The following is a 13,843-nucleotide window of genomic DNA, read 5'->3' on the forward strand; positions in this document are numbered from 1 at the left end:
ATACACCAGTATACTGCCCGAGAGCACCTGCCCCCTATACGCCAGTATACTGCCCATAATTCTGGAGAGCACCTGCCCCCTATACACCAGTATACTGCCCGAGAGCACCTGCCCCCTATACGCCAGTATACTGCCCATACTGCTGGAGAGCACCTGCCCCCTATACGCCAGTATACTGCCCATAATTCTGGAGAGCACCTGCCCCCTATACACCAGTATACTGCCCGAGAGCACCTGCCCCCTATACACCAGTATACTGCCCATAATTCTGGAGAGCACCTGCCCCCTATACGCCAGTATACTGCCCATAATTCTGGAGAGCACCTGCCCCCTATACGCCAGTATACTGCCCGAGAGCACCTGCCCCCTATACGCCAGTATACTGCCCGTAATGCTGGAGAGCACCTGCCCCCTATACTCCAGTATACTGCCCCCTATACGCCAGTATACTGCCCGTAATGCTGGAGAGTACCCTGCCTCCTATACACCAGTATACTGGCCACAATGCTGGAGAGCACCTGCCCCCTATACTCCAGTATACTGCCCATAATGCTGGAGTACCTGCCTCCTATACACCAGTATACTGGCCACAATGCTGGAGAGCACCTGCCCCCTATACTCCAGTATACTGCCCATAATGCTGGAGTACCTGCCCCCTATACGCCAGTATAGTGCCCGTACTGCTGGAGAGCACCTGCCCCCTATACTCCAGTATACTGCCCCCTATAGACATCATACAAAGTACTACCTGATCAGAGCCCATACAGTGTTTACAGGAGTAATACGCCCATCAGCAGAGCGGAGCACCGCCCCTCACCTGCACAGTACCCCTGGGGGAGATCCCACATTACAGGTCTCCGGGGCACAGCCCTCACATACGCAGCACACCGCATTATATAACCACAAAAGAGCCGCGGATACGGGGTATCCACAGTGCGGGTAAGGGGCAGATCCAATGGGCGGCTCTGCTGCTGATGTCCCCAGGGACCCTCCACTCAGCAGGGTGAAAGGGAGCTCGTACCTCGATGTATCCGGCCAGACTGGGGATGATTACGGCGGCCAGCACAGCGCAGAGCGCGGAGAACCTAGCCATGATCGCAGCTCCTTTCATCTGTAACTCCTATTCCGAACTGGCGAGCTGAGGAATCTGCAGCACAGGAGCCAGCCCAACCGGATCTGACGTCACGACACCCCGCCCTCACTGTGACCTCCCACAGACCGTTCAATCCAATGAAAGCCCTCAAAAGTCGTCGGCCCCGCCTAGTACAGGTAACAGGGCTCCTTAACCCCGCCTCTTCAGCTGCGGCTCTCCATTAGACCTGCTAAAGCCGCGCCCCTCACAGAGCAGTGACCACGCTCACCAGCCATGCACTGCAGAAGATGCTGCATCCAGTGTAATAATCCAGTGCCCAACCTGTAATAATATCCAGCATCCACTATGGAATATCCATCATCCAGTGCCCAACCTGTAATAATATCCAGCATCCACTATGTAATATCCATCATCCAGTGCCCAACCTCTAATAATATCCAGCATCCACTATGTAATATCTATCATCCAGTGCCCCATCTGTAATAATATCCAGCATCCACTATGGAATATCTATCATCCAGTGCCCCATCTGTAATAATATCCAGCATCCACTATGGAATATCTATCATCCAGTGCCCCATCTGTAATAATATCCAGCATCCACTATGGAATATCTATCATCCAGTGCCCAACCTGTAATAATATCCGGCATCCACTATGGAATATCCATCATCCAGTGCCCAACCTGTAATAATATCCAGCATCCACTATGGAATATCTATCATCCAGTGCCCCATCTGTAATAATATCCAGCATCCACTATGGAATATCTATCATCCAGTGCCCCATCTGTAATAATATCCAGCATCCACTATGGAATATCTATCATCCAGTGCCCCATCTGTAATAATATCCAGCATCCACTATGGAATATCTATCATCCAGTGCCCAACCTGTAATAATATCCGGCATCCACTATGGAATATCCATCATCCAGTGCCCAACCTGTAATAATATCAAGCATCCACTATGGAATATCTATCATCCAGTGCCCCATCTGTAATAATATCCAGCATCCACTATGGAATATCTATCATCCAGTGCCCCATCTGTAATAATATCCAGCATCCACTATGGAATATCTATCAACCAGTGCCCAACCTGTAATAATATCTGGCATCCACTATGGAATATCCATCATCCAGTGCCCAACCTGTAATAATATCCGGCATCCACTATGGAATATCTATCATCCAGTGCCCCATCTGTAATAATATCCGGCATCCGCTATGGAATATCTATTATCCAGTGCCCAACCTGTAATAATATCCAGCATCCACTATGAAATATCCATCATCCAGTGCCGAACCTGTAATAATATTCAGCATCCACTATGAAATATCCATCATCCAGTGCCCCATCTGTAATAATATTCAGCATCCACTATGAAATATCCATCATCCAGTGCCAAACCTGTAATAATATCCAGCATCCATATGAAATATCCATCATCCAGTGCCCAACCTGCAGGGCTGGGATTCAAATTTTTAACAACAGGTTCCCTACTCAACGGCAGGCATGTGTATACACAATATATATGCAACACACATACATAAATATACCATATATACACACTACACACACATACCACCCAACTTTCAAAAAGCCCAAGGAGCAAAACTATCAGAGGTGTGCAAATCTCATCACAACAAGTTTTTTAAAGTGCTGGCCCACCTCTAACTCCACATAATGTCTATCTCACTAGTCTCCATTGTGCCCCCCACACAGTAGTTATGCCAGATCTGGGATGGTTGGGAGGAAGGCATACATAAACAGACTATATGGACACTACACTCACATAATTACATATACAATATACGCCCATATAGGGTGCACTTACAGTAGATTTACCTACACCATATACATTTCATACACATTTGTACCTTGCACTAAATACATATTTGCATGTACATTATATTCAGTGCTATCCAGAATACAGAACCACATACCTCTAACATTCAGTGACTTCTCCTCTGATGTAGACCTTCTCTTTCCTCATCTTCTCATTTCAGACCAGACCACCATGATAATTTTTTACCCATCTCTCACCTCTGCAGTTTGACAAAAAGACATCTTAGGTTACTACTTTTCCATCCTCCTACCTTCTGAACAACTCATCCTGACACATTTAATACTGTGCCCGCTGTGCTCCCCAATTCTATACTACAGAAACTGTACACCTGAAAATGCCAGTACCACACAGATAGTGCCCCCAGTACTGAGCCCGCTGTGCTCCCCAATACTAACCAGCAGAAACAGTTATACCCCCTGATAACACTAGTACCACACAGATAGTGCCCTTCTATAATTATTGTCACACACTGCCCTGCAAATAACTGCGCCCAGCAAACAGTGCCCCTGACACTAAAAGTGTAAGACATTATGTGGTTACTATTATGGGTCCTATGGGAGCATTATTACTTCTGGGGCACAGTGGGGACATTATTACTACTAAGTGCACTCTGGCAGAGAATTATTACTATTGGTGAAACTTTGGAGCAGTATTACTGTGGGGGGCAGTTTGCCACTTAAAATGAGCACCAGTACAAAGAATGTCCCTTGTATTGTGCCCCAGTACAAAAAAATGCCCCCTAATAATGTGCACTAGTTCAAAAATGCTCCTGTTCTGTGCGCCAGTACAAAAAATTCCCCATATTAGTGCCCCCTGTTGAGCTAATATCCCTATAGTGCCCCTATAATGTGTGTAAGTATAAAATACCTGTATATAATGCTTACATAGTGCTCCTCTCTCCTTACCCATAGTGTCCCCCATAATGTGCCAGTATAAAATGCTCCTACATAGTCCCCCAAGTAGATGCTGCCATAGCGCTCCTTCCCTTTCCCCATAGTGCCCCCATAATGTGCCTATATAACATGACCCCATAGTGTTCTCCCCCTACCAACCCCATAGTGCTTTCATAATGTTTCAGTATAAGATTCCCCCATAGTGTCCCCAATGATGTGCCAGTATAAATGCCCCTAGAAGATGTCCCTATAGTGTCCCCCATGATGTGCCAGTATAGATGCCCCCATAGTGTCCCCCATGAAGTGCCAGTATAAATACCCCCAGTAGATAGCCCCATAGTGTCACCATGATGTGCCAGATTAACTGACCCCCAGTAAATGTCCCCATAGTGTCCCCCATGATGTCACAGTGTAAGTGCCCCCAGTAGGTGCCCCCATAGTCCCCCATAATGTGCCAGTATAAATTCCCCCGAGTAAATACCCCAGATGTGCCAGTATAAATGCCCCCAGTAGATGCCCCATGATGTGCCAGTGTAAATGCCCCCATAGTGTCACCCATGATATGCCAGTAGATGCCCCTAAAGTGTCCCCCATGATGTGCCAGTAATGCTCCCATAGTGTCCCCCATGATGTACCAGTAGATGCCCCCCATAGTGTCCACCAGGATGTTCAAGTAGATGCCCCCATAGTGTCCACCAGGATGTTCCAGTAGATGCCCCTATAATGTCACCCATGATGTGCCAGTAATGCCCCCATAGTGTCCCCCATCATGTACCAGTAATGCCCCATAGAGTCCCCCATCATGTGCCAGTAATTGTCCCATAGTATCCCCCATCATGTGCCAGTAATGCCCCCATAGTATAACCCATCATGTGTCACTAATGCCCCCATAGTATGCCCCATCATGTGCCGTAATGCCCCCATCATGTGCCAGTAAAGCCCCCATCATGTGCCAGTAAAGCCCCCATAGTGTCCCCATCATGTGCCAGTAATACTCAGAAGGGAAAGAGCACCATCTGGTCTTTTAAGTTGCCATGTTGAATTTGAAGACCCCCTAAAGCACCGCTACAGTATAAACTCCTAAAAAGTGACCCCATTTTGGATACTACAGGATAAGGTGACAGTTTTATTGGTACTATTTTGGGGTACATATTATTTTTGATCGCTCAATACTACACTTTTTGTGAGGCAATGTAAAGGCTGATCTGGCAAAAAAAATTGTTTTTTCCAACTGACAGGATAGATCATGTGTTATTTTTATAGAGCAGGTCATTGCGGATGTGACAATACCAAATAGGTCTATTTTATTTTTTTCAGTTTTACATAATAAAGCATTTTTGAAAAAAAAAAATCATGTTTATGCATCTCCATTTTCTGAAAGACATATTTTATTTTATTTTTTCTGCCGATCGTCGGCTTTTGGGTACATATGATTTTTTGATTGTTCAATATAACTTTTTTTTTTTTTTTTACAGCATTCATCTGATGGGGTAGATCACGTGATATTTTTATATATCAGGTCATTATGGACACAGCAATACCTAATATGTCTACTTTTTTAAATTTATTTCAGTTTTACACAATAAAAAGCATTTTTGAAAAAAAATCTTGTTTTTCGTTTTCTGAAAGCCATATATTTTATATTTTTCTTCGACTTTTGTAGGGGCTCATTTTTTGTGGGAAGAGTTGACAATTTTATTGGTACCATTTTTGGGTACATATGATTTTGTGATCATTCAGTATTACACTTTTTGGAGCAAGATGACAAAAAAAATGGCTGATTTTACACAGTTTTTATAGTTTTTTGCTATGTCATTCACCTGAGGGAGTAGATCATGTGATATTTTTATGGAGCAGTTCATTATAGATGCAGTGATACCTAATATGTCTATTTTTTATTTTATTTTTTTCAGGTTTACACAGTAAAAGCATTTTTGAAAAAAAAAATCTTGTTTTTGCGTTTCCATTTTTTTTTCAGGCCATTGTCTTATGTAGGGGCTCTTTTTTGAGGTGACTGTTTGATTGGTACCATTTTGGGGTACATATTACTTTTTAATCACTTGCTATTACACTTCTCTAAGTGCTTTGTGGCCAGGGGAAGGGAAGCACATAGCCTTCTTTGAAATTGAAACAGCACCCCCTGCCAAATTCTTGACCTAACCCCTTCCCTCCTGCCAGAGGTGTAACTTGACCAGCATACACTTATATTATTATATATAATACTGATGTCTTCTTATGCGGCACAAGGGTCTTTGGGCCCCCTCAGGCTCCTGGGGCTGGTAGCAACTGCCCCCTCTGCACCCCCTATAGCTATACCCCTGCGTGTATGGTAATTGATTGACTGTAAGTGTAAGACACTGACAGAGTGCCTATGAGACCTAGCCAGGAGGTCTCATAGATGTCTATGTAAGGCACTGGGGTGCCATTCCAGCCATTGGGTTGGGGAGGGAGGGGGGGGTATACAATTGTAACATTGTGATTTGAGGAATCAAGCCTTCACAACTGCTTGTACAATATGCTTTGATGCAATTCTTGTATGCTGTACTGTGTTCATGACTTTGCTTGTGATTTCTCACTTCAATAAAGAGATCTTTAAAAAATAAATAAAAATCTTTTAGTTCTTCTCCTGGCTGGGCCCCTTCTGAGTTCAGGCCCCAAAGCAGCCACTTCCCCTATAGCTACACCCCTGCACAGGTGTCTTCAGCGCTCAGTAGAACTGAAGGCAGACTCTTGTTAGCAATATGCAGTTACAGCTTTGCTAAGGGCTCTTTCACACTTGCGTTCTTTTCTTCCGGCATAGAGTTCAGTCGTCGGGGCTCTATGCCGGAAGAATCCAGATCAGGATTATCCTAATGCATTCTGAATGGAGAGAAATCCGTTCAGGATGCATCAGGATGTCTTCAGTTCAGGACCGGAAAGTTTTTTGGCCGGAGAAAATACCGCAGCATGCCGCGCTTTTTGCTCCGGCCAAAAATCCTGAACACTTGCCGCAAGGCCGGATCCGGAATTAATGCCCATTGAAAGGCATTAATCCGGATCCGGCCTTAAGCTAAACGTCGTTTCGGCGCATTGCCGGATCCGACATTTAGCTTTTTCTGAATGGTTACCATGGCTGCCAGGACGCTAAAGTCCTGGCAGCCATGGTAAAGTGTAGTGGGGAGCGGGGGAGCAGTATACTTACCATTTGTGCGGCTCCCGGGGAGCTCCAGAGTGACGTCAGGGCGCCCCAGGCGCATGGATGAGGTGATCGCATGGCACGTCATCCATGCGCATGGGGCGCTCTGACGTCATTCTGGAGCGCCCCGGGAGCCGCACGGACTGTAAGTATACCGCTCCCCCGCTCCCCACTACTACTATGGCAACCAGCACTTTAATAGCGTCCTGGCTGCCATAGTAACACTGAAAGCATTTTGAAGACGGATCCGTCTTCAAATGCTTTCAGTACACTTGCGTTTTTCCGGATCCGGCGTGTAATTCCGGCAAATGGAGTACACGACGGATCCGGACAACGCAAGTGTGAAAGAGCCCTAAGACTCTTTAAATGTTTTCTAGCGCACAGAACTATGCTTCCCTAATAAAGTATATTACAAAAATGTTTAACATCCCTGTCTACACTATATTAAATATAAACTGATACGACAGTCACATTTAAAGTGTTATTTACATAGGACTGCACTGGCTCTTTATTATTAGGGAAATGCCTGTCCGTAATAATCTTCCACTGTTCATGTCAGTACAACAGGTGGAGTTGTCTTTTATGTTACAGCATCTAGTATAATCCTCCTTGACCACCTGGGCGCCCAGTGACCTGACTGTAGTGGTTGCACCTCTCTGCCTTCATTAATCTTCTTCCTCAATAATAAGCCCATGCCTCAGGGCTCTCCACACTCTCTTGGGGGCGCTCAACACCTGCGCCAATCAATCCCCTGCTGAGAACCAGGATATTTATAACCTATTGTTGGCTGTTTCAGATGGTGACTGAATACAGAACACTTTTGTATCAGGTAGTGCTGGGAAGGAGGGTCAATTGGCACTGGCCACCAGGATTGGGTGATCAGGTGATGGTCCTTAGCTGATAACTCACAGCAAGAACTCAGCTTCTGCCTTGCTGGTCCCAGCTTTAAGTCAAATTATTGGCATTTTAAAAATTAAGAAAATAATTTCTCCACCCCTCCCTGTACAGTGTTATTACTGTCAGGTAAAATGGAAATGGCAATAAGGGGCAAATTCAGTAGCCTCTTCTACTGTAAATGAAGAGTCATTGGTGCACCATCAACCAGTCAAAAAGGTTCATAATACATAACTGTTACAGAAGATCCTATCACCTCTCCACTAGATCACTGTTTGAAACTATAATAATCAAAGACCAGGTGTATCTCTATCCAGTTTGACAGCTCCACATTAAATGGCGTAAACGGGCTCCTGGAAATGACACCTATGGATGTGACGAAACCTAATATGTCTGTTTTTCCCATTTTATACAATTTGATTGTGGGAAAAGGGTGTTTTGTTTTTACTTGAAACTTTTATTTTTTAATTATAAAACTTTTTTTTATTTTTTTACTTTTTATTTTTGTCCCACTGTGAGACTTTAACTTTTGGGGGTCTGATCACCTGTACAATGCATTACAATACATTGTGTATTCAGGGGCATTGCTGAAGGCTCATGGGCCCTGGTGCAAGAGTTCAGTTTGGGCCCCCCTTCCCTCAGTGCTTTGCAGCCAGGGAGTAGGGAGCACCTAACAAACAAATTTACAGTCCTATAACTCCCTACATCTTCTTCCCATTTATTATATATTGTCATAAGATGCTGTTTAATATGGGCCTCCAAAAGACTTTTATAGTGTTGAGATATTATACCGCCCATAACTCCCACACAAACCACAAGGTCCATGAGGCCTCAACCCAACCTCCCCCCACCAAAATAGTAGCTGAAACCATTTCTTTGAGGAACTAGCTTGAGAATTAAGGCTACTTTCACACTAGCGTTGTTTTAATCCGGCGTTCAATTCCGACACTGGAACTGCCCGCCGGATCCGGAAAAACGTGTGAAAACGGATTACATTTGAATCCTGATCAGGCTTTTGATCACAATGGAAAAATGCATTGGAAAAAACTGATCCGCCATTTATGGACTTTAACTTTTTTTTCACATTTTTCGGGTTTAACATGCAAAAGCCGGATCCGTTTTGACTGAACACACGGGGCCGGATCCGGCGTTAATGCAAGTCAATGGGAAAAAAGCCTGATCAGGCGTTCAGTCAAAGTGTTCAGGCTTTTTGGCCGGAGGTAAAAATACTGCATGCTACGTTTTTCTGAAAAGCCTGATCAGTCAAAAAGACTGAACAGAAGACATCCTGATGCATCCTGAAGGACGGACTCTCCATTCAGAATGCATTAGGATAAAACTGATCAGTTCTTTTCCGGATTTGAGCCCCTAGGACGGAACTCAGCGCCGGAAAAGAAAAACGCTAGTGTGAAAGTACCCTTACATCACTTGAACAATGACTACGCGGGCACTGTTCCCTACACATTATCACCCTGATCATCACGTTGTGGAGGAACATCATGTTGCCTGAGGCTGCACTACTAAGAAAGTCTAACGACAAAACTTCCAGTTCTATATATCAGTTAGTGTTATCATGGGAGATTGGCTCACTGTCTACGCCTATAATCTGTCAAAAACGTGGCACAAATTGGCGCAATTTGGGATAACTAGGGGTTCTCCAATTTTTGGGCATGCTTAAAAAAGGGGACACCACAATTGTGCCATAATTCTGGTGTAAAATTCTCCAAAGTCTCAAAGTAAGCCAACTAATAGTTGGTATGAAGTTAGACAACAGTGTCCCTGTATTGCTGCCCCAGATTTATCATCCAGCTTGAGCCTCTGTGATAAATCTGCCGCAGGACTAGACAGCCGGTCTAACATTGCACATCTACCCTGTGTGTGTATCTGAATCACCATCCAAAATTAATGTCCCCAGACATGTCCAGATAATTGCCACTTTGTGACCTGGCAGTGGTGCAGCCTGAGGCTTTGGGCCTAGATGATGTGCAGTGATGAAACATTTACATTTCTCCTGTAAACATGTGAATGGGATTGTGGGTCCATCATGGAGTAGAGCCGTCAGCTCTTGTATCAAAGCCTTAAGATGAGTGATGACGGGCACCATCAATCCATCTTTTTGAACAATTGTTTATGTCCTGCTTATAGTGCTGTTTGTAAAGAGACTGGATGTTTCTACCTAAAATGAAAGTTGCCAAAATTCAGTATATTTTTGCCTAAGCAGATTTGCTATTCAACTCCCAGGGAAAGTAGGCTGTAAAGGAAGCAAACCTCATATTATCCCCTTACATTAAAGGGTTTGTCCCACAAAAAAAAAGTCTACAATTCTCGAACCAGCACCTGAATCTGAATACTTTTGTAATTGCATGCAATTAAATATTTGGTATAACCACTGAGTTATTCAATAAAATGTATGTGTATAGCACAATCTGCTGTTTGTTATTTTCCTTATTTCTTTGTCCGGCTCACTGAGAAGGACGCACATGCTCAGTTTCATCCTTCAGCTGCCGCCTGAGCTGTGATAGGTAGAGCATGGACACACCCCCTGAGCTGTGATAGGGAGAGCACAGACACGCCCCATTAGCTCCAGCAGAAAGACACTCCCCTTGAGCTGTCAGCTTGATATAAATCTAGCAGAGCAATGAATGGAGATCTCTGGATCCACGTAGGGTACGGGGCTGGTTCTAGCTTTGTTAGAAAGAGACTGTCATATACTATATCACAGATGTCCAACCTGTGGCCCTCCAGCTGTTGCAAAACTACAACTCCCAGCATGTCCAGACAGCCTACAGCTATCAGTCTACTGGAGGATATGATGGGAGTTGAAGTTTTACAAGCTGGAGGGCCGCAGGTTGAGCATCCCTGTACTATATGATGTCTGATTTTCATTTTTTACATACATCATGTGATAACCCCTTTAAATTGTGTGTTCCTTTAAGATATTTATTGTTGTCCTGTTTATGTGCACCTGTGGCCCTTATATTGTGAAAGGCTGGTGGCCCACTGAATGGAAACACTACTAAACCCCATAGCCCTCAACCATCCCAGATCCAGCAGGACAGTCCTGGATTTTGGCAGCTGTTCTGCAGTCCCAGGAGGACTGATATATGTCCTCCAGTCAACTGTCTCTGCATCCTAAGGATGCAGACAAAGTTGAGTGCAATGAGCCGTCAGCTCCCTGCTCCACCATTCACACGGCCTGTGCTCTCCCCCACAGCAGGTGTGATGCAGTGATCTCATGGCGCCTGTAGGGCTCAGTAAGAGAGTCGGGGAATAATGATCATCTCCAGGCCTGTGCACTTTTGTGCTCTGCTCAGCAGACGCAATGATGTCACTTCATTGTACATGTTGCTGGGAATAGCAGGATGCGCACAGGATCAGGACTTTTTATTTATTAACATGACAGGCTTTACTGTTATAAGGTGGGCATTAAGGGGGCAGCAGAGCAGCACTTTAGTGAGGGGGCATTAAGGGGACATTTTTCCTCCTGGATCTTTGGGGTCCATTATGTATCAGAACCTGGGCCCACAGGAGGATCATTTGGTACTCTGGTGGACTAGTCTGAGACCATGGGCATAAATAGTGTGTGGGGGTACTAAGGGAGCATAACTACTGTGGGGGGGGGGGGGTACAATGAGGGCTGGGCAAGATTGGGCATGTATAGATAGGCAGAGGGGAAAATTGATCAAAACTGATGCGAAGGGAAATTGACTTAGTTGCCCACAGCAATCAGTCAGATTGGAAAATGAAAAGACCAATCTGATTGGTTACTAGAAGTAACTAAGTCAGTTTCCCTTTGCACTGGTTTTGATAAATCTCCCCCATAGTACCTATTAAAATGTGCACCTCAAGCTTCTGTAGGACAATTTGGTGGTCTGGAACCAGTGGCTGAGGGACCTGAGGGATACTTGAGCTTGATTCGCTCAACACTAGTTAGGGCTATAGAGCCACTGGACCAGTGGAGAGACCAGCAGGTAGTGAGACTTTGCTGTCCTGAGGTCTGTTAGTGGCCTGTTTACCCAAATCAGAGTGAGTGGACTTGTGGGGCTAAAGTTTCTGTATACTTTAAAGCCAGTAGCTATCTTTCCTGACTAATTTCAGCTGAGCATGTATGTGCTGTCAGTGGGGAGGGAGAAGAAAGCCACTAACAAACTGCTCCTATGGTGGCTAATCTCCTGGGAGAACAAAAGCATCAGTCAGAAAAATTCAATTTGCCCCATCCTTCTTTTCCCCATCATCTGTGTGCGGGTCAGGAGCCTCCTATACACATCAGATTGTCAGATCGTCCCAATTAAAACAGTGAGCCTTTAGAGGCAGTACAGCCCAGAGTGGGAGACAAGTTAAGTGAATAGTGAGTCCTCCGTCCTCATTCTGCGTAAAAAAGACATGCAACTATTAGAAATGGAGCAGCAAGTCAAACACGCGTATTGCCTTTCCATTCATCCTTATGGGACCTGATGGAAACATTTGAGCTCTGTACTAGACATTCTCTCTCAGGCAGTCTCATAGAGATGAATACAGTAGCAATGTACATGCTCGACTTGCCACTCATTCATTTTGGGAGGCCCTACAGGGTACCAGGCGCCTGTTCTCATGATGGGTGGTTGTCCCAGCAGTAAGCCCAATCTAATAGTTATCCAATGGAGAGGAGATAACGTTAAATTATGGGAATAGCCCTTTAGGTTGATCCGTTTCTTAAAAAATGTTGTATGCCTTCTGACCACGACTTGAACCGAGTCAGCCATGCTGTGTCCATGGACTAAGCGACATGCAGGTTGCTGTTCGCAACAGTAAGTAGTCGGGCATCTGTGAAAAGTAGTAGCACAGCAGCCACTAGGACTCATCGAAGCATAAGGAATCATCTAACTAAGTCGCTGGTGGCATATAGGCAGAACAAACTGCCCTTGAGACCCACAGCAGCATAGGCAAAAGCTAACAGTCACTTTGGCACACCCCAACTCTGGTGGAACCACAGCCATACTGTGTGACCCACAACCATGGGTATTGTCAATGTTTTAAAAAATATATATAATGTTTCTTCAACCTCAAAAGTTCTGCGTCATTACAGAGGATACCTCCTTTACATGGGTATCATACCGAGGAACTACATCGGTGGCCAAGTTGCTTGTCAACCAGCTTTCCTGGAAACAGTAATAAATGCTGATTGGAATTTTTATCAAGTTGACAGAGTGGAGACTCAAGGATTGATATTTATCGGGGTACAGAGCCTAGAGAGTCGTGGCTGCATTGGCTCCTGTGTGCGTGCAGCCTCTCCTGGAAGTGATGAAGCATACTGCGGCTTGTGACTCTGGATAAAATGCCTTTGTTTTCCTACATCCCCGGCAGCGAGAACTATTCATACTGTGCTCAGTGATGGAGAAAATGGGAAATCATTGTAAAACATTGAGGAGCTGGGGAGGTGCATTCTCTGCTGACAGCAGATTCCAGCATGATCAGAGCGGGCCCAGTATCACCCTGCATACACAGTGTACCCTAGCGCACCATAACACCCTACATACACAGCACACCATAACACCCTACATACACAGCGCACCATAACACCCTACATACACAGCGCACCATAACACCCTTCATACACAGCGCACCATAACACCCTACATACACAGTGCACCATAACACCCTACATACACAGCGCACCATAACACCCTACATAAACAGCGCACCATAACACCCTATATACACAGCAAACCATAACACCCTAGATACACAGCGCACCATAACACCCTACATACACAGCGCACCATAACACCCTACATACACAGCGCACCATAACACCCTATATACACAGCAAACCATAACACCCTATATACACAGCAAACCATAACACCCTGCATACATAGGGCCCCATAACACCCTGCATACACAGGGCTCCATAACACCTGTGGGGATTCGCTCTGGTAGACAGGCTTGCGGACGCA

At 45.0% G+C, this 13,843-nt stretch overlaps 1 protein-coding gene across 4 annotated transcripts in view; it reads right to left on the reverse strand.

Annotated features, from left to right (window-relative positions):
* APLP2 (amyloid beta precursor like protein 2) overlaps window positions 1-1,173 on the reverse strand; it is a 52,278-nt gene extending 51,105 nt beyond the window's left edge. For all 4 annotated transcript variants that reach the window (XM_044281740.1, XM_044281738.1, XM_044281739.1 and 1 more), the window contains exon 1: window positions 1,022-1,173. In XM_044281740.1, the coding sequence (XP_044137675.1) occupies window positions 1,022-1,111 (90 nt within the window). In that variant the 5' untranslated portion in view covers window positions 1,112-1,173. The remainder of the gene's footprint in view (window positions 1-1,021) is intronic.
* Between the last annotated feature and the right edge of the window lie 12,670 nt (window positions 1,174-13,843).

Source organism: Bufo gargarizans, chromosome 2 (genome assembly GCF_014858855.1).
Source record: "Bufo gargarizans isolate SCDJY-AF-19 chromosome 2, ASM1485885v1, whole genome shotgun sequence".
Lineage (NCBI taxonomy): Eukaryota > Metazoa > Chordata > Amphibia > Anura > Bufonidae > Bufo > Bufo gargarizans.